General features: G+C 37.7%; 2 protein-coding genes across 4 annotated transcripts; both read right to left on the reverse strand.

Annotated features, from left to right (window-relative positions):
* Positions 1-5,630: 5,630 nt before the first annotated feature.
* KRT222 (keratin 222) lies at positions 5,631-11,955 on the reverse strand. 2 transcript variants are annotated; one of them, XM_010585573.1, is made up of 6 exons: positions 11,860-11,955; positions 9,637-9,765; positions 8,645-8,865; positions 7,504-7,580; positions 7,213-7,318; positions 5,631-5,844 (listed from the first exon to the last, which is right to left on the reverse strand). In XM_010585573.1, exons 1-6 carry the CDS (start codon positions 11,953-11,955, stop codon positions 5,631-5,633), a joined length of 843 nt encoding a protein of 280 aa, XP_010583875.1. The 2 variants fall into 2 exon arrangements, with proteins under 2 accessions (XP_010583875.1, XP_010583874.1); XM_010585572.1 differs by having other exon boundaries at positions 7,213-7,341; positions 7,500-7,580.
* A 4,209-nt stretch (positions 11,956-16,164) lies between these two features.
* LOC104842915 (keratin, type I cytoskeletal 12-like) lies at positions 16,165-19,748 on the reverse strand. Of its 2 annotated transcripts, XM_010585571.1 has the most exons (9): positions 19,445-19,748; positions 19,092-19,339; positions 18,467-18,549; positions 18,082-18,238; positions 17,642-17,803; positions 17,418-17,543; positions 16,834-17,045; positions 16,470-16,552; positions 16,165-16,262 (listed from the first exon to the last, which is right to left on the reverse strand). In XM_010585571.1, exons 1-9 carry the CDS (start codon positions 19,746-19,748, stop codon positions 16,165-16,167), a joined length of 1,473 nt encoding a protein of 490 aa, XP_010583873.1. The 2 variants fall into 2 exon arrangements, with proteins under 2 accessions (XP_010583873.1, XP_010583872.1); XM_010585570.1 differs by having other exon boundaries at positions 19,092-19,748.
* Between the last annotated feature and the right edge of the window lie 31 nt (positions 19,749-19,779).

Raw genomic sequence — 19,779 nt, forward strand, 5'->3', positions numbered from 1 at the left:
GCGCGCTCTGTCTCCGCACTTTCGACACACCGCCCCCAGCCTCCTCCAGCCTGCCGGCGGCCGGGCTGGTTTTTAAGGGGAAGGCGGTTTGCCTGCCCTGCTCGCCCTGGAGCCCTCACCGGGCCGAGGCCTTCCCCGCAACCCGCCGAGGACGGCGGAGGCCGGACGGGGTTGTGGCGAATCTGCGGGACGCAGGGGGCAAAGGCGATCCGGGCGCTGCGTGCGGGGCGCGGCCCCGCCATTACCGGGAAGGAGGCGCCGCCTCGCCCGGCGCGGGGTTGGTGTTACCGGTGCTCCCGAGGCATCGTGCTGGCCGGGCTGTCTCCGCCCTAGACTCGCAGTCTCCAGCACCGGGCTCGTCCCCTTCACCCCGCGACAGCAAGGGGAAGGTCCGGGCGGGAAACTGCCCGCCTTCACGTTCCTGTCAGCACTTTCCACAGGGAGGCTAACCCGCTTCCCGCTCTTCCGCCGAGCCGGCTCCCCGCTGGGCAGCCCCGGTCGGTGTTAGCATACCCGCAGGGGCTCGGCCGGGAGGAGAGGCAGCGCTGGCTCCCGGTGGCGAATCTGCGGCGGCGAACAAGCAGGCGGGGAGGCGGGGGGAGCGCGGCCGGGGGAGGCCGTTGGCGCCTCGCGCCCGCTGCCGTTTGGCGCCTTTTTCCTCTCAGAGGGAGCGCGCGGCGGCGCCCTGAGGCGCTCTGGTTCCCAGGGCTGCTCGGGAGGCGTCTGGAAAAACGCTGCAGTGTAGTGCCCGGGCCCGAATAAATCTCCAAAAGGCAGGCGATAAAGTCAGGTGAACAGTCCTGGCAGCGCCGGGGAGCCCTTTGGCTGCGTAGCGTCCGCAGTGCCGAAACGATGGTTTGGGAATGGCATCTCTTCGAAAAGAGGTTGAGCGGGAGCGGGATGTGGCCCTCAGTCTGGTTGTGCTTACCGTGCTGTGAGGAAAGTGGGGAAGATGGTGGTGTGTCGATGCAAGGGCGTGCACAGAAGAAGGCCCAGAGGAAGCAGCTCAGCCTGCAGAGTGGCGTGAAGGAAGGCTGGTCGTATGGGCTGCAGGGAAGACCCTAGGTTACAAATCTGTGTAGGTTATAATTTTGAACCAAATCAGACTGACCAACTCAAACACTTAGCTGCTGAATCACAGAGGACTATGAATTGGAGAGTAGACTGGGAGCAGTGGGATTATCCAGAAAAATTTTTTGCAGAAAATTGTGAAGGTATCACACACGGAGGTAAAAAGCTGGCAAATATAAACCACGATACACCCTGTGGCTCTGAGTGTCTGAGAAAGATGAAGAATTTTAGACCTCAGCATTCAGCATAGGAGTCTTTTATATAGTGAAAATTGTTAAAAGTGACTGAATTCAGTATGAAAACTTAAAGTTTGGCATTGAAATGCTGTCATATGGCTAATAAGATAAATTTCTAGACATCCATAAAGGAGGATTTTGGTGGATCTGGTGAATGTGGCAGCTGAAGGAAAGCCAAACAGATGATACCTACCTAACCCAAAAGAGCGGTAGAAGGTGAAAAGAAGAAAAACTGAGTATGATACCAGGTTGTTGCAAGTTAGGCCCATTTCTTCTTGATGCCTACACTTTGTCTAGCCCAGTTTGCTTTCGTTCTTAAATAAGAATATGAACAAGTAAAGAGACAAGAACTCTGCCCTCATCTGCTTACAGTGTGCTATCTGTGGCCACAATAGAAATTTGTTGACAAGCAGCAGAATGATATGTGACTTCAATTTCATAATTAAAAGAAAGTAAGAATTGAAAAGATTCCTCAGTCAGCCAGCCAAATACGCCTTTTTAGTCTACCAGTTTCACCTGGGCAGAGTATTTTTAAAGAAAAGGTGAGAAAATACTTGTTAAGAGGTGAAAAAATAACCTGGTTTTCCCCTGGTTTTGACTGCTTTGTGCGTTCATCTCTAGTTTATTAATAACATGGTTTTGTTGATAGTGTTAGAATGCATTTAATGTTGATAACATTAAAGTAAATCCTAAATTTTTGCAGCTTATTGAAATATTATGGACTTCAAGTACCTTTACTGATACTCACTTGCCATGCTAATAGTTCTGAATTATTATATGTGTTTTCAAAGCCAGCAATGTATTTCTTACTTTCTTTTATGTTGTTTTTGTTTTTTTACTTTGCTATTTGCCTGATTTCCATGTTTTGATAGTGAAAGGTTTTGCCTGTGTACACTTTTTAACACACCGTATGACATAAGTAGTTTTACTGGTTTAATAGGATTGTTTACACTGCATTGTACTAACCAGGGGGCTCTAAATAGTTGGCTCTTATCCAACTGTTTTAATTAGCAACACTTTCATAAGCTTTGTAATGAGTATATATATTCATTGGAAAGTAGGTTGAGACAAACTCATTTTTACATCAGACGTTTGCAGGTATTAGATGCCACTAGCTCAGCTGGTCTGAATTTAATTAGCGCAGAAGTGAAGAATTCTTTGCCATATTTTCAAGCTTCAGTGTTATATTCTTAATTCAGCTTTAAAGTGACCTAAAATCAGGGTGAGATGTTATTGTGAATACTTCTTTTTTTCTATGCCCACATGGAGTTCACACTGATACTAGTGGAAGTTCAAGTAGTTGATGAACAAAAGAGTAAGATCTTTACATTTGAAGAGATGGAATTCATGAATAATACAAAAGATACACATGCACCGTACGGGGAGGAAACGTAGTTAAAACCAGGATGCACACTTGAACCAGGTCTAGAGTAGCAACAATTCTTAATGCAGCTAATGAAGTCAGGGTTGGGAAGTCGCACATGAAGAAAATAGCCTTGAACAGGCAAGAGTGGGCTGCCTGCAGAATGTCGTGTGTTAGCAAAAACAGCTATTAAACTGCAGTCTTTTTTTTTTTCTTAGAGCATCAGGTTTCATGATCATAAAACAGTATAGCTGGGTTTATGCCAGTTGTTTCAAACTTCAAACAGAAACTGTATATTTCATGAGCAGTTGAGTCCGGTGTTGAACAACAGCAAAGTCTGTGGGTAGAATAAATTTCTCATCACAGGACAGCTCAGGGTGTACTTGTGCTGTTGCTGGGGTCAGGGAGATGGCTTCAGAAACCATGAGGTCAGGCTGTTATATGGATGAAATAACATATAGGAAGAAGGTCAACATTTTTTTCTAGTTACGTAGTATCCCAGACAATGTTTACTATAGATACACAGTAATTTTTCTCTTCTAAAATAACATGGAGGTTGTATTGCAAGGCAAAGTCAGGTATGTGTTCCGTACTATGCTGGATGAGGTTTCTGTCATTAGGGAAACAAAAAAATCTAGAGTTACGCTAGAGAAGATAATACCCCAAGAAGTACCGTAGGTGAGAGAATAAGCCAAACACCCCCTGGTTAAAGAAAAAAAAGTCTCTGTGAGTAAGAGTATTCCATTATTGTTTACTGTAGAGATGGCAGTACCTTCCATGTATTTGTGTAGTAATTTTTATATGTCTATGCAAGCTCTTCCTGCATAAGGAAGTCTGCCTAAGCAGTTTTGAAGGTATGTGCGTTAAGCTATGTTTCTATTACATACTTGCTTGCTATTTATCTTTGCCTGTAAGCTTATCTTTTAGATTGTAAACTATGTATGCCAGATGCTGTATTCTGTTCTTTCGTGTGCGCTACTCAGAACAAGGGACTTTAGATCTAGACAGGGTTACTGAATTTACCAGAAAAAGAGTAATTTTTGTAGCAGGAGAACACTCACCTTACATGTTATGATAAAGATTCTTAGGGAATTTGTGTCTTTCTAATTGTAGAGGAGAGCTTAGAAAACACTTGGTTGCAGTGCTACAGATTTTCTTATCTACAACTTCTATTTTGTATTTGTTACTTCTTTCCTTTTAAGGTATACACATTAAAACTCACAAAATATGCATGGGCAAACTCAATTTTAATACTTTTTTTATTGTAGTACTATAATTTACTTTGGTAAATTCTTATCCCTGTTTAAAGTGCCTTAAAGCAATTAAAACTTAGTTTAAATTCAAGTATTGTAAAATGTACAGAGTATAAGCACAAAAAAAAGCTGCATAGTGAGAATACTAGAGCAGGCTAATACATTCAGGACGCCAAATACTCAAGTATTAACAACACCAGATCAGTATTAAGGTTAATGATAATTAGCCAGCTTCATACAGTAGATATAGAACTGTGGGCAATATAAATGCATTGTTCTTACCATTAACAAAAGATAGAAGCATAAATTAACACTGAAAGAATTTGTAGTATCGGGTTTTGTAACACATGCTCTAAGTAATAAGGTGAATATTGACACTTAAATTAATCTTTGACATGCTGCTGTGAATCCAGCAAATATGGTATGTGGCTTTCCTACATCCTGAGCCCCTGCAATCCCAGTGATTTTGGTGAGAGTTTCTGACATCCAAGCCTCTTTAAAATCCGCGTAAACCATCATTCTTATCTTAATAAAATTTTGTTTGAATTTTTGTTTGAAATTTGTCTCAACGTTATAAAGAAGTGTGTCTGAGTTTGTATTTCTGTTTTTTTTTGTGTACAGATGCAAGGTCATCTACTGTACTTTGTATCTGCCCATAGCTACTTTGAGTAGTAGTGGGGGATACTTAAGGGGTGTGGTAGAATTTTACTTTGAATATGTTGCCCTTACTTTGTCCATTTGATTTGAAGCTATAGTAGTTGTACCCTGGCATGATAGTGACTTGTTATGTGTACTAGATCAAGAGCATAACTTAGCTATAGTATTTGTCAGAAGAGGAATTTGTTGAAGGTATTTTAATTCACATTGTTACAATAAGCAAAATTAATTAAACCCCAGCATTAAAATGGTTGGCTGACTCCTTACATTTGAACAATTAAGGAGTATAATTTTACTTGCTATGGCTAAGAAAGTTGTAGCACAGATATGTGTGGACACGTAAAAAAATGATTGATTTTCAGTGGAAATTACTGCTTCAAAATCAGTGGAACAATATGGCTAAAATATTATTGGTTTGTAACAACACTTTTAAAAATGTGCGTATAATTATGTAAGGGAAAGACATTTTTGCTCAGTTGTTGCCTAAAAAAAAGAATTTAAAAATACCAGCCACTTTTAAAAGAAAATTCTTTGTTAATAGTTTATGTATTTTAAGAGCATCTTTGTACGTAATTTTTAGAAAGTGTTATTTTAAAATATATTTCAAGAAGTATGACAGTTGTGATATAAATTATTACAAGGATTCATCAGTCATTATATGTATGCAATATTGAATAATTAAGAGAATGAAATATGCATTTCTCATTTCCAGAAAGAGAAAACAACTTCTCTTTTACAAAGGCAGAATATGTCAAAGTATAAAGTTATAGTTTAATTTTTGTAATATTTGGTGAAATTCTACAAAACAACAATAATGAGAAAATTAAAGGGCTGCACCCAGAGTATAAAACTAGTAGAAGTTAGGTTTCCTGGAATCTTAACTCCCTTGCTCTTCTCCCTTTCTTTTGAAAGACTTGTATGTTTTTATTGTATTAATCAAAGTACTTAGTAAGATTTTGTAGTTGTAGCAAGATAGCAGGCTGTGTAAGTCCATCTACAGTTTATTTCCAGAGCCCATTGGAGATGAACTTTGGGTTAATTTGCTGTAGGTTAAGGTTTGATAGAAGGAATACTGCAAGATCTCCTCATTACCAGCCTGACTTCAATGTCGGGAAGAGTTTTCTTTTTTGTGTGTAAACATCCTTCATCCGTTGCTGCTAGGTGGAGATCAAAGCGCAATGAAACTGATTTTTTCCTTAAGCGAGGGTTGTCTTTAAAGAAAGAACCTTCCCATTCTTTAATGACTTCATCCACTTTTTCTGTCCTGAAACAATAAAGCAAATGTATTTATGATCCTTTAGGCAATATGAATTATCTGTCTTCAGGACTGCTTTTTAAATGTACAGATAAATTGCATAACAAAGCATCAAGTTAGTTTAGATGGGTACTGAGAAACTAGAATTTTTCTTTTTTTTTCACAGGTTCATTCTCCAGAAAAGCTAAATAAAGGGTGAGGGTTCATTATATTCTTGGTTTTGTACTTTTAAGTGGGCATGGATACAAAACCACTGCTCCAAACACATCAGGCAGTTTGTTTCCAAGGAGAAAGTTTGGAATCCAAGTTCAAAAACTTTGCAAGAAATCCCTGTGCTATAGTGGGCAGGACAGAATTCCTGCATCTGAAAGCCTTCAAAATAGGGAGGAGAAAAATCTAGTTCAGATCTAAACCTCAGAATGTAGATCTACATTAACTTAAAAAATAAAAAAAAGGCAGAAGTAAAATACAGAGAATTAAATCTCTAGCTGATTCTATAATATTTAGGCACCCAAATCCAACTGATTTCATCCTCTAAGTATGTGTCAGGATCCAGATCTAAAAGTCTGACTCTGGGGGCCTTACTCAGGTAAACTACCCAGCCAAGCAGGCCTGTGCAAATCTGTCAGACTGTGTAAGATGAACAACTCTCATGTATGAAAATAAGCTTCAGGTATGGAGTGTCTATGGTGGACCATATAATGGCATTAATTTTTAATCCAAATTTCTGCATGTTTTCAACAGCTGATTACAGTTAAGTATTAGTGACATGCTACACTACAGTTTGTTTTAAATGTAACGTTAAATGCTAGTCTACAAAAGAGCTTAAAGAGCAGCAGAAAAAAAAAAAGAATGGGGCAATCCAATACTATTAAAGTAATTTGAGGTGCATAATGCATACTAACAGACTTTCATAAGTCCATTTAGGAGCCAAGCTCTCTGTTCCCTGTTTGGTAATTGGTGAAACGTAGGAGTTTCCAAATAGCAAGGTAGAGCAGCCAAGCCTGGATTTATATGCATAAATATGCCCCAGAGGGACTTTGCAAACATGGTATGGGCTCTTTTGCTTTCAACCTTAACTAGATGAATTATTCATAGTTTCATTCTTAACAGAAATACAAATTACAAATCAGAAGCATTACCATGATATTGTTAGCTTATGAAGTAAATGCTGATAAAAAGAACTTTAAAATTTAATGTATTGTTAAAACATGCCATTCAATATACCTTCAAGAACTATCACTGTCATTCTGGAGCTTCTTGGCTGTATGGGCATGATATAACAAATACTAAATAAAGGAAAACTCAAAGCTACAGAAATGTAATGCCCACCATTTACTTTCAATTGTTATTTTTTTAAATTCATGTTTCTCTTACTGTACAGTGCCATGAACTTCAGCACTTTCCTTCATAATATTTCCATCTAGGATTCCTTGTTTTGTCACCAGTTCCACCTTCTCAGTTTCATGCTTCTTTACACCATCTGTAAAAGAAAATGCAGATATACTAAGCATGCAGAAGAGTGAGGTCAGGATACAGGACCTAGAGATATTTTTTTCTCCTGCTGTATTGGAAGAAGATCCTTTTGTAATAACCAGTAATTTGTCAGTAGTTAGGAACCTCCTTTAGGGCCATAATCCCCTAAAGGGAAAGTGTCTAAAAACTCACTTGAAGGCAGTGTAAAGGCAATCTTGCTAGTGGTAGGCTTTTTGTCATCCTTCTGGTCAGGTATAGAGCAACGAAACCTGCAAAAATAAAAATTATTACAGTCATCTAGTAATACTGAATTACTTTAATCTAAAACTTGTCTTATGAACAGCTATGAAAAAATTAAAAATATGAGAACCATGAGAAGTTCTGTTTGATTGTACCAACTATTTGTTTGGATTTCTCATTCTGAGTATAGAACTGAAGAAAGTTACTGAAAATATCTGTGCAATTTCTTCATTATTTTTGGACAGTTTTTCGTCAGTTTGCTGTGTGCTAGGAAGAGTTATTTAATTTTATTGACACCGAATTGTGTGTATTTTCAGAGCTAGAAGCATTAAATCTGAAACTGACTCCCCTGTCTGGAATCTTCTTATGCAAAAGTGTGAAGTTCCAGGACTGAAACTCTCCATTTTCTGTAGAAAGGACTGAGGGAGGCAGTGTTCCACTGAAAGATTTCAGAATCGCATGCCTGGTTTTGTTAAGATACCAGTGCTGAGTGCAAGATGTGATATTTTGCCTTTTCCTTATCCTCCTTGTTGTTTACATTTGTATAGCTGCCTCTCTCATGTCTACAACTACTGGTGTTTGTATACCAGGGAAAGGGCAGACATGAAGAGTTACAACCAGGGCAAAATGTCACTGGAAGGTGTATTCTGAAATAGCATCCTAACGTGTGCCTTAAAACACTCTGAATGATAGCGAGTAGTATGAACTCCACATGCAGATGGCCATCTGTCATGTGATGAGACATGAACTTCTCTCCCAGAACTTCACGCGTGTGGACTTGCTTCATCAATGGTCTGAGACAAACAGAACCCGTGGCAGGCAGCTAATGGGATACGAAGTCTACATCAACATGCGGTGCCTTGAGTGAGGATGCAGTAAGCATGCTATTATCTGCAATGGATTGTGGAGACACTCTGAGCTCCAGAAAGTGTGAAATCAGTGAAGTTAATTTACCATGAAACCATTTCTAAGGATATTATACTGTGATTTTTTTAATGATTCATTCAGGTATTTACAATTCTGATGATTATTTCAATGAGATATTCTGAAATGGAAGATAAATTTGAATACTTTTTGTCTAAACGACGAGTACCTGTTCTCTTCTTGCTCAAGCAGACTGCGATATGTTGCTATCTCCTCCTCCAGTTTCATCCTGGTGTTCAGGAGAATTTCATGCTCTTGAAGCTGTTTCTCAATACCTCTTCTCACTTCCAGTAGCTCTTTCTCTAAGCATTCAATCTCAGCTTCTAAATTTTGTAGTTGCATGTGGTACTGCTGCTCTGTGGCACGCAATGAACGTTCCAAACCCTTTTCCTGTGAAATTTAACTCATATTTTAAGATTTGGAAAGTATATGCATAAAGATGTTATACGTACTTTTCATTAACAACCTCTGTATTTTTACATCAGTTCTTTTAAGAATATTCTTTAGGAACAGGAGTAAAGCTTTCAAGATAATACTTTTGCTGAGAAATTTTCCAGTAAAATCTGTAATAATTTAAGACAGGATAAAAAATGTAGCCTTCTGTTGTACCAGAAATCCACTACCATTGATTTTACAGATTTCTGCTTTTACCTGTATGGCTGAAATGATATCCAGCTTAGTACTGTATGAAAACCGAGTGGTCTGTGTTCTCTTGTAGCTTATCTATATTACTGAATTCAGTAAATTGCTGACATATTTTATCATGAATGAATTGATAAATTTGGTCCACAGATTCAAAAAAAGTTATAAACCTGATGTGAATTGGTTAAGCAGAATGACTGGGAACTTGATGAGGGAGTATTATGCAAATATTTGTCTGGCAGGCGTGAAAACATGAGAACACATGTATATTGAATGGCAGATCCTGAATCAAAACATGTAATACTCTTAAATGTGACCAATGACTGGGTTATTGCTTGTTGGTTAGTGCTCTGTGTGACAAGCTGAAAGTCCACTGCAAAGCTATGCATTTCTCTGTGTGTTGTATTTCTGCTGTATAGTGGATGTGATTGTTCATAAACAGAATTGTGGAATAGTTTACATCAGGAAAAAGATATTTTTTTCCCTAGAAGATTTCAAGTTTCATTTTATGATGCTTACCACAGCATGGAGAGATTCAATTTCGATCTGCATGTGGTGCCACTGCCGTCTCGCTTCACAGAGTTCTGCTCTGGCTGCCTTTAATGCTTCTGCATCTTTGTCCATTCTTTTAATTGTAGCTTCTTCTAGCTACCGGGGATAAAAAAAAGCTAACAATATTAAAAAAAATATTCAAATAATGAAAATAAAGTAGATACATAAAAATACCTAGTTGGAATTTTTTGAGAGTCATATAAATTTGTTAAAGCTAACAGTGATGAGTAAATATTTTATGTACCATTTAGATGGGAAGCCCTTATACTGCTATGTTTGATGGCAAGTAGTTGGCCACATCTTTATGCCTAACATATTTGTTGTAGAGGAATTCCCATACAAATTAAGCAGTTGTATTGAGACCTTATTCACCTCTAGAGTAAATGGGCTTAACTTCACGGAAATAAGAGGAATTGCAGTCAGTTCAAGCTTCCAGGTTTGAATAAGGTTCTTTGTTTTTAATGTATTTTTTATTTCTAAGAACAGCTTTATAGAGAGGGAGCCCTTTTGAGTGGTTGCATGAATATATCACAATTGACAATTGCTGTAATTATGTTTTTGCCTGATCTAGTCATTGTCTGGATTTCAGATTCTCGTCTGAGGGCAAGTACCTCCATTCATTTAAACATGAGTAGCATCTTTATCCAAATCTACAACTTTTCCTTGTCCTGTAAGGACAGGTTATTTAAGATTTACCTATCACAGGAAGGAAAAAATTGGCATGTTTTCTGAGTGTATGCTGTCACCAATGTTAAATGCAACAATTCAGAAGTGAAGTGCCTGTTCTAAGCTTAATCCTGATCTAAAATACTATTTGAGATAATTTGCCATCCTTAAGGCTGAAGCTTATTCTTAGAAAAAAGTAAATAGTCAAACAAGCACTGTATTGTGTTTGCAAGAAAATGTAGGGTTTTTAAGCCAATCTTGAGCATGTGTCAGGTCATTTTAGATTTAGGCTCGTCTTTGATTTAGATAATATGTTCATGCATTTAACTTCGAAAATAATTGTTTTGCTTATGAAAGTTATTTTCCTTTCGGATTCTGAGTTTTACTGCAAGTAGTGAAGATGCCACAAGCACTTGAAACAATACATGCTCTTTTGCATATTTTACTGCTTTATGTAGGTTCTTATGATGCCATCAACTCTAAGAAAATAAAGTCTTTAATTCAGGTCTTATGAAGCAAATAAAATAAGCTTCTCCCCCTTCCCCCCCCCCGTAACATACTGACCTATTGTAATTTTACCATGCCATTGTTTTGGTGAAAAATCTAGATTTGGCTAATCCACAAGTGAACACTCTATTCTTTGCTTACCCTTTTTTGCCTGGGTACTGCAGAATTTATGTGACAAGATTATATCAATATACATTGGCCGCTTTGTGCCAAATACAAATACAAACTTAGCTTAACTATCTAGTTTATTGCTGCTGTGTGTCATTGGATTACTGTGTAGATCACCCAGATTGCAGCAGTAGTCTGGCCTGTGGTTAAAATAAACCTCCAGAATTTCTGCAATGCCTAAGAAGTACAACAAGGTGATACAATACCTAATTTTCGCCCTGAATTTCTTCATGTTTGATGTCCGAAAAGTGTTGTGCCGTTTTATTTCAAAGTTCAGTTGGGTTTTAGAGATGTTTTGTATGTAAATCTAAAATAGTAGCATTGTGTGTTGATAACAGTTAATCAATCTGTATGAAAGAAAAAACTATATTTGCTGAAGAGTATAACATAGTTTTACTGTGAACAATATAAAATAGTTCCTGAAAAGGTACAGTTTTCTTTAATATAGGTGCTAAAAATGGTAAAGCTTTCTGTATATAAATGGATTCTTTACATTGCCTTTGATTTTCCAGATTCTCTTTTCCTCTGGGATAACTAAATGGTGCTAGAGGTTACCATGTTACAGCATATGTCATCATTTTTAAAATCACAACAATATCATTGTTGCAGGTACAGAAAAACATCCAGATGAATTACACAGCATTTGTTTAGTGTGAATTCATACCCTAAACAAAATCTATTTCCGTATCGTCTAGTTCACATCTTACTGCAGTAAAATCAAAATCCATTCCCCAATAATATGCTGCATTGAAAAGGAAATACTGTACCTCATAGAGGCTGAGGGAGGAATTGTATAGACAGGGATTGTCTCCTTACTCTGGAAGGTGTATGTCTGTATGAAGTCATTACCTGGGTCCTTGCTGAGATGATGGTCTTTATCTGATTTCTGGTGGTGAGCGTTTCATACTTTGCCCTGATCTCATTGAGGAGCTGGGACAGTTCCATTCTCCTCCCATCCTCCACCTTGGCTAACCGAGCCTTATTGATAGGATGAGCCGGCTGCTGCAGAGCCTTCCCTGCCTGCAGTGAGAGGAGAGAGAGCGTACAGCCAGATTTTAAAGCTGCAGAGCTTTATTTTTGAGGAAGCACTGGAAGGTCAGAGGCCTCCAATCGTTTCTAGAAGCAAGTTAATAAAGCAAGGGCTGTCACTTTTGCAGCGATTAAAATGATGATTCCTAAGTTATGTGCTGAAATGAATATATACAATGTCTTTATGTTTTTGTTACACTATAGCTGTGGTTTTTTATAACCTTAGAAATGTGAGGTTAAGAGAGACAAAGCAAAGGACAAAATTACAGCTGCACAGCGTGAGAATGCAATTGCAGAGAGGAAGGGAGAGGAACAGCTTCCCAGCAGTACACCTGTATTGGTGGCAGGGCTGCTGGAATGGGCCTTCACCAGGCAGTTGTGCAGCACTGGAGCAGGTTATTTAGGGATGTTACAGAATTTCCATTCTTGAAGGTTTTTGAGAGTCAGAGAGGCAAAGCCTCAGGTGGCTGACCTGATCTGGTGTTGGGGTCTGTCCCATCTGGAAAAAGAGCTGGGCTCCTGGACATCCTCTCACCCTACATTTTGGTGTTTTTATGGGCAGAAACACAAAAAGAGGGAGAGGAACCCGCACTGCTAGTGGTAAAGAATGCTTGTGCCCCTTGTGGCAAAGGGTTTGGCTCCTCTTCTGCAGGGTGCAAAGTTCTGGTGAATTAACACTTCAAACATAGCTAGCTGCTGTCAGGTTTGTCTCTGAAGGTGTTTACAGTACCTCTGCCATGTGTCAGTGTGCTCAGTTCACAGAGTATGCAGATTATGTAAGTTTTCTTTTACCTTTCTTGACAGCTACCAGGGAGGTAGGAAGTATAGGTTGTGTGCTGTGCTGTATTTTCTGCAAAGGATTCTTCATTTCCTGGCTCACTGTAGTTACTATATGATCCCAATGATCTTGTCTGCTAAGAACGGCTCTTACATATTTTTCAAAGTTTTTTTAGTAATGCACAATGCCAGATATTTAGGGAAAAAATTCATATTTCAGTAAAAAAAAAAAATTCACTAGATAGAATGCATTTTTAGGCTCCAACTAAGAATATACCTCAGTAAAATGAGAAAAAAGGCAGTAAACTTTTACAAGACACTCGTCTTTTTAGAAGTCAAAGTATTATACCACTTAAGAGTCTCCTTGTGTGCATAAAGCTTCCTTGTTCTTGGCTCTGTCCACTGGCACATGTAAAAGGATCCTGTGTTCTGATTTTATTTTTCTTAGCTGGCTGTTTTTCAGCTGACCTGGACTGAGATGAGAATGTTTTGTTGTCCAATATCTTTTCTACAAGTGTCTTAATTATTCTAGTTTTATGTAGTTCTAAAACCAAAATCTTGGCAGTGTTTTTCATTGATAGTATGGGAACAATCACATAATAAAAACATTAAGAATCCAACAAACAAACATAAGATATCATACCTTAGGACAGTATAAACATTAGCAGGAAAAGCCTATGTATTTAAGCAAATAAGAACTTGAAATGTAATTTAAAATCTTCCTTTTACTTTGCATTGCAATACCGATTGTTTACAGTTTGCTTTCAGTTCCCTGGGACTCAGAACATCTTCTGTTTACATCAGGTGAAGTCAAGGCTGTCTAGCATCCAGAAATGAATGCAGAAATGTATAAGTTTGAAATACAATATAGAGGTTTGCAGGGATATTGGATTTGGTCGCACAGACCAAACTTTATGCATCAACAAGCATCTATGGATGAATCTTCACATTACCAGGAGCTAAACATTTGTCAGTTGATACAATTTTTAAAAGCTTTTAAAAAAGAAATTAGCACTAATGCTTTCTTCTTCTGTCTTTTTTTCAGGTGTAAAGGGAACATCTGGCTACAAGATCCCTGAAGGCTAAAGGTAGGTAGGTGTAAGCAATTGTATCTTCACTAGGATTTATGTAATTTTGTATTGTAGCTACTTTCAATGTTCATATTCTATTACAGTTATTGGATTTTATTTAACTTTATAGTTCAGATACTGTGCAACAATTATTTGGATTCTGTGATACAGGGTAATAATGCTATAGTGATTGCAAACTGCTTTGGATTACCACTGTTGCTTTCTCACAAGACAATAGCTAGAGTGGTTTCCAGATTTTTATATACCTCTAAACTGCATCCTAGGCAATTCTAAGTCATCTTTTAGATTATAATGTTAAATTCAGGATTAATGTGTATGTAGGTAAACTACATGGTTATGGAGTGGAAATCTGCACTGAATTATGTAGGGAGTAATGATTTTGCAGCAATCACAGTTGCAGTCCTTGAGGTATGTACATTATTTCATATTTCTTTGTATACAATTATTCTGAAAGTATATATGTCTTTGGAAGAAGAAGACAAAAGAGACATGGTTTTCTCTTTGGATTGGAGATGCTGTCGATAATGGGGAAGATGGTACGGTTTCAGGTTTTCCACATATGAGAAGAAAATTATGGATAGGAAAGAAAGATGATAAATGCTGTCCTGTCTTAGCTAGAGAAAAAATTTCCTTCAGTCTATAATCTTAAAGTTTCTCTATAATGGTACTCTTGGTAATCATACGCAACTACATAAACAACCTCAAATTGTCTATTTCTGATATCATTATTCTAATTTATATTGTAATTATTTTAATTAAAGAATTAATTAATGTAGTCTGCAACAGTAAAAAATATTATTTAAATACATCACATGTAGTAAGATTCTTTTCATTTATTTATCAGCACTGCTTTTAAAGGGTGAAAAAAAAGAGGTACACTTGTGTTCCATGCTTTTAGAAAAGACATTACTTCTTTAAACTGCTGAAGATGGTGCATTTACTCAAGAGGTTTTCAAGTTCTTCCCTCTTTGTACTGGCATATATGGAAGATTCTTCCATTTCACTGCTTTGGGTTATTTATCACAGTGCTTTTTCTTTAACTGACTGGATTTTAGATGTGGCAATTCTACTATGCTGATTTAGTTCTTTGACTATTGTTTTAATTACCCTGGCCTTTATTGGTTCAAAGCAGGAAGCAGAAAAAATGCTAGTAGTGGGTTTTACAAAAGGCAGAATGGAAACACAGTATGAAATCTGTGCTCCCATTAAACATCTGTTTTGAGTCAAGCATTTAAGAGATGTGATAGAATGTGCAGAACGTTTGTATTCTAGAGATGCAGTAATATACATGTAAGAGGTCACAGTAACTTCCTTGTCTTCTCTGAGAATCACACAAAAATTGTCAACGTTTTGGCTCAAGAGCAAAGGTGTAAAGTATAAGGGGATTGTATTTTTGTTCATTATTTGGTTTTGGATGAGATTCCTTTAAACAGTTCATTTGAATTGGTCATCTGGAAGCCAAATTCAGGATTGTAAAGATCACATGGTGCTCCCACCAGATGGCACTCCGGGACATGGACCCACCACTTCATGGCTGGGGTAGCTGTGTGCTTCCAAACCAGGGTACCCCTCCTTTTCCACTACAGTTGCAGTCTCTACAATAGGTTGTTGTGTTTGCAAAAACATCTCTCTTAAATTGATATCTTTAAATTTAAAGTTAGCAAGTATTCCTTTAATCTTACATTTAAACAGTTTTTTTTTTTAACATGTACGTCTCCTAGCATTGGATTAATTTCTTTAAATTAATGGGCAGTAAGTACTATACCCCACACATAGTATATGGTAAAGCAAGATACCCAACAAAATGGCAAATATGGATCAGGAGCAGCAGTCCTAAATGAAGAATAAAGGGAGACTAATATCTTAAAGCTTGTTGAGTCCTTTTTATTAGTTAAGAAAACTGGAAAATGAGGTTAGAATAGCAAAATTATTTTATCTATTAATTTCTAAAGATTATAAAAAGGCATATCTAATTAAATGGCTAATGTGTACACCATATTTCTAGTTATTGAACAAAGAATTGGTGATACATTTGAAGAACACTGTGAAAGTAATACAGGCAATACCAATAGACAGAAGCAGAAAATAAATTGCATGGCTGCTAAGAATGAAAATGCAGGCTTTGTTTTATGTAAAAGAATCTTGGTAGAAAGCCAATCTATTTTTATCACTTCACACAAAAGAACAAAATTATTTATCCATTCTGGCTTTGAAAAAACATGGAGTGAACGGTTCCTTTGCAACATCAGATTGTGCCTTATATCTGCTCTTCAACTTCCTTAACATGGGATGCAACAACTTTTCCATCTACCACTTCTTCGACAATTGTCTTGATCTTTCTAGTTTTGGTAGGATCTAAACATCATAAACAAAACATTTATCAAAGTGTTAAAAGTTATAAAACGGAGCAGTATGTGTACATGAACAGTTACATCCTTTTCCTTTCAAATTGGCTTCTTGTTATAATGAACTCTAGGATGTAGTTAAACAGAATAGCATGTATTATTTTATTTATAAGAATGACTTTAGAAACAAAGTTTTATTCAATCAAGTTCTACATACCCTGAGAAGAATCCAGTGATTGCGTTTGTGATTTGGACCCTGTCAAGGATGAGCTCTCAAATGTTACTCCCTGTCCTGCACTCCTAAAAGTGAATCAGAGACATGCAATATGGCAGAATGTTTGTCAAGATCGGTAGAAATACCCTTTTCGTGTTGGCATTGATAGATTATTTTAAATATGGAGCAAAATCATTCATTCTCCTCAGTTAGAGTCTATCTGTATTATTTCAGAATCCTTGTATGTGCCTTACTATCTTTTGGTGAATGTACCACTTGTTTTTACCTCTTTTTTTACTGGAAAGGATATTGCTACAGAAAATAAAACAAAGGAGATATTTCATGTGAATTAGTTACTTACACAAACTCGCCATCCAGCAAACGACGATAGGTTTCAATCTCCATTTCTAGGCGAGTCTTGATGTCTAGAAGTTGTTGATACTCTGCATTCTGGCGCTCCATATCAGCCCTGACCTGAAACAGCTGAGACTCCAGATTCCCAATCTGAAGTTGCATTTGTGAAAGCTGAGCACAGTAACCTCCTTCTGTTTCTGCTAAAGTGTCTTCAAGGGATTTTTTCTGTGTAAGAAGGATATTAAATAATCCCTGATTAAGGCAAAAAAATTCTTTGCAAAGACAAAACCAGCAGAAATAGTTTAATGGGAGTAAGTATAGCCTCATTACTTAGAGATTATTTTTTTTTCTTGAAATACCAGTTTGAAAACTGGCCTTTGCTGCTTCACTGAATGTGAACATAAAAGTTCATCTGCTTTGTAACACACTACTTGCAATCCAATTATATATATTACTGCTATTTAGGAACTAAAAGAATGCAAGATTTAATAGGAAATAAATGCAAGTCTTAAATCCTATAGAATAGTATAAGATCTTACAACACTTTTGAATTTGGAAAATTTACTCTGACTAGTTAGCAGCTTCCTTAGAACATACCATGGCAAGCTGAGATTGTAGTTCTATTTCCAAGCTCTGGAGAGTCCGTTTTAAGTCTGTGATCTCACTCTTCCCTGACTGAAGCTGCTCAGTATTGGTGGAGATTTCCCTTTTCAGCTCCCCACTCTGAAATGGCAAGGAAGAATAGAGTGTAATTTTACTGTTCCAAACATTTAACTCATTTTTACATGCATTTCGCTGGATTTGCTGTCTCTGGTTGTTACTTTTTCATTGAACCATGCTTCAGCCTCTTTACGATTTTGATCAGCAATGACTTCATACTGTCCCCTCATGTCATTCAAAAGCTTGGTCAGGTCAGTTCCTGGAGCAGCATCCATTTCAACGCTGACTTGGCCAAGTGCACTGCTTTGGATTCCCTGAAGCTCCTGGAGAGATTTAAAATAAAGTTTCTGTTAATAAAAGGCAAAACAGTTCTACCAAAAATATATGTAAAGAAATATATGTGATATAAATTCTGTTTCAACGAGAATCTGTAGCTTGCGTGCCTATTTCTTTCACTCTTTCACTTAGTAAACTCAAAAAAGAAGAGCAAACAAAACAAATAATGAAACCAAGGAACTCCCACTGGCATAAATAAGGGAATAACTTGGTATTTCACAATTCCATCTGCCTTGTTATGAATTCACAAAGAAAAAAAAAGTACCTCTTCATGATTCTTCTTGAGATAAGCCAGTTCTTCATTCAGGCTTTCAATCTGCATCTCCAGATCTGCTCTTGTCAAGGTCAGCTCATCAAGAACTCTGCGCAGACCATTGATGTCAGCTTCCACACTCTGGTGAAGAGCCATTTCATTCTCATATCTGTAAATAAAGTAATTAAATATGATTTTTTACATGGTTAATGAGGTCAAATGCAAACTATTACTATGTACTTATATAGCTTTTGATATGAAATCTTAATACACGTAATTATTATAATATTGATTAATAATTATATTAAAGTATTCTGCAACGAAAGAGATTTTTAAATACAAAAGAATTTTTTCCTTAAAATATTGGTAAGTTTTTGTAATACTAAGATGTACTTACTTCAGTCTGAAATCATCAGCAGCCAGTCTGGCATTATCGACCTGCAAAATGATTCTTGCATTGTCGATAGTTGCATTAATGATCTGGAATACAAACAATGTTCAGAGAATTATTTTATAGCTCAATGGCTTTGCAGCTGTTAGACTCTTGTATAATTTACTATGAAAATATATAGGACGGATTTTCAGCTTCTGCAAATCAGCATGCTTCACTTAATGGTAGAATACCAGTTCAGATTCTATGACTAGATAGTTTATAATCTCTGAAGACCTTGCCAGGTAGTCTGTCTATTTCAGGAATTGAATTCTTGATGTAAGAAATATGAAACTTATTAAAATTTAAACTTTGTAATCTACAGGATTTTGTAGAACTGGATTCCATCACTGCATTCTCCTTTATTCAAATTAGACCAAGTCACACAGCATTGTGTGATATAGCTACAGAACTGCCGTTAATATACGAGAAAAATTCAACACAAGATACTAGTGCAATGTGGCAGGTTATTACAAGCGTTGGTACTGTAGAATAAATTTGCTCTTGGTTTCTGAAAGGAAAATATTTTTATCCAAAATATTATCAGGTGAATTACAAATGTAAAGATACTTTAAGTACATTGCTTTGCTACCTTGTTTCGAAGATCTTCAATTATAGGATAGTATTTACTATAGTCGTTCCCAGATCCAGGGATACCAGCGCCAGGGCCGTTTTTCTCATACCACTCACGGATTTTGCGCTCCAACTCAGTATTGGCATCCTCCAGAGATCGTACTTTGTCCAGATAAGCAGCCAGTCGGTCATTGAGGTTCTGCATAGTTTCTTTTTTTGAGCCAGAAAGAAGGCCACCATCCCCAGCACCAGCAGTGCCAAAACCACCTCCAAAACCAGATCCTGAGCCACTACCAAAGCCACCTCCAAAACCAGAACCTGAGCCACTACCAAAGCCACCTCCAAAACCAGTGCCTGAGCTGCTGACAAAACCACTGCCTAAACCTCCACCAAAAGCACTGCCTAAGCCACTTCCATAGCTACCGCCTAAACCACTACCAAAGCCTGCACCAAAGCCTCCACCTGAGCTACTCCCAAAACCCCCACTGAAGCCAGAGCCTGAACCAAGCATAGAAGCAGCACCAAAACCTCCACCAGATCCACCGCCAAACCCAAGTCCACTGCTACCAAAGCCTCCTCCACCACTAGAACTGGACATTCTCAGAGATCCTCCGCCAATTCCACTCCGAGAAGAGAATTGCCGGGATCCACCACTTGTGCGCACAGAAAGGGCCATGGTGCTCAAGGTGCCCTGATCTATTATGCGA

This window comes from Haliaeetus leucocephalus, unplaced genomic scaffold (genome assembly GCF_000737465.1).
Source record: "Haliaeetus leucocephalus isolate CR32 unplaced genomic scaffold, Haliaeetus_leucocephalus-4.0 Scaffold110, whole genome shotgun sequence".
In the NCBI taxonomy this organism is placed as follows: domain Eukaryota; kingdom Metazoa; phylum Chordata; class Aves; order Accipitriformes; family Accipitridae; genus Haliaeetus; species Haliaeetus leucocephalus.

Bases quoted from the DNA above. Each gene is read 5' to 3' on its own strand.
- KRT222 (XM_010585572.1), bottom strand. From the start codon at position 11,955: ATGGAACTGTCCCAGCTCCTCAATGAGATCAGGGCAAAGTATGAAACG. The intron at 8,866-9,636 runs GTAAGCATCATA...TAAATTTCACAG, and splicing joins TTGAATCTCTCCATGCTGTG to GAAAAGGGTTTGGAACGTTC. The intron at 5,845-7,212 runs GTAAGAGAAACA...TTATTGTTTCAG, and splicing joins GAAGTTCATGGCACTGTACA to GACAGAAAAAGTGGATGAAG.
- LOC104842915 (XM_010585570.1), bottom strand. From the start codon at position 19,748: ATGGCCCTTTCTGTGCGCACAAGTGGTGGATCCCGGCAATTCTCTTCT. The intron at 18,550-19,091 runs GTAGCAAAGCAA...TTTGTATTCCAG, and splicing joins TTGAAGATCTTCGAAACAAG to ATCATTAATGCAACTATCGA. The intron at 17,046-17,417 runs GTATGTTCTAAG...CTTCTTACACAG, and splicing joins TACAATCTCAGCTTGCCATG to AAAAAATCCCTTGAAGACAC.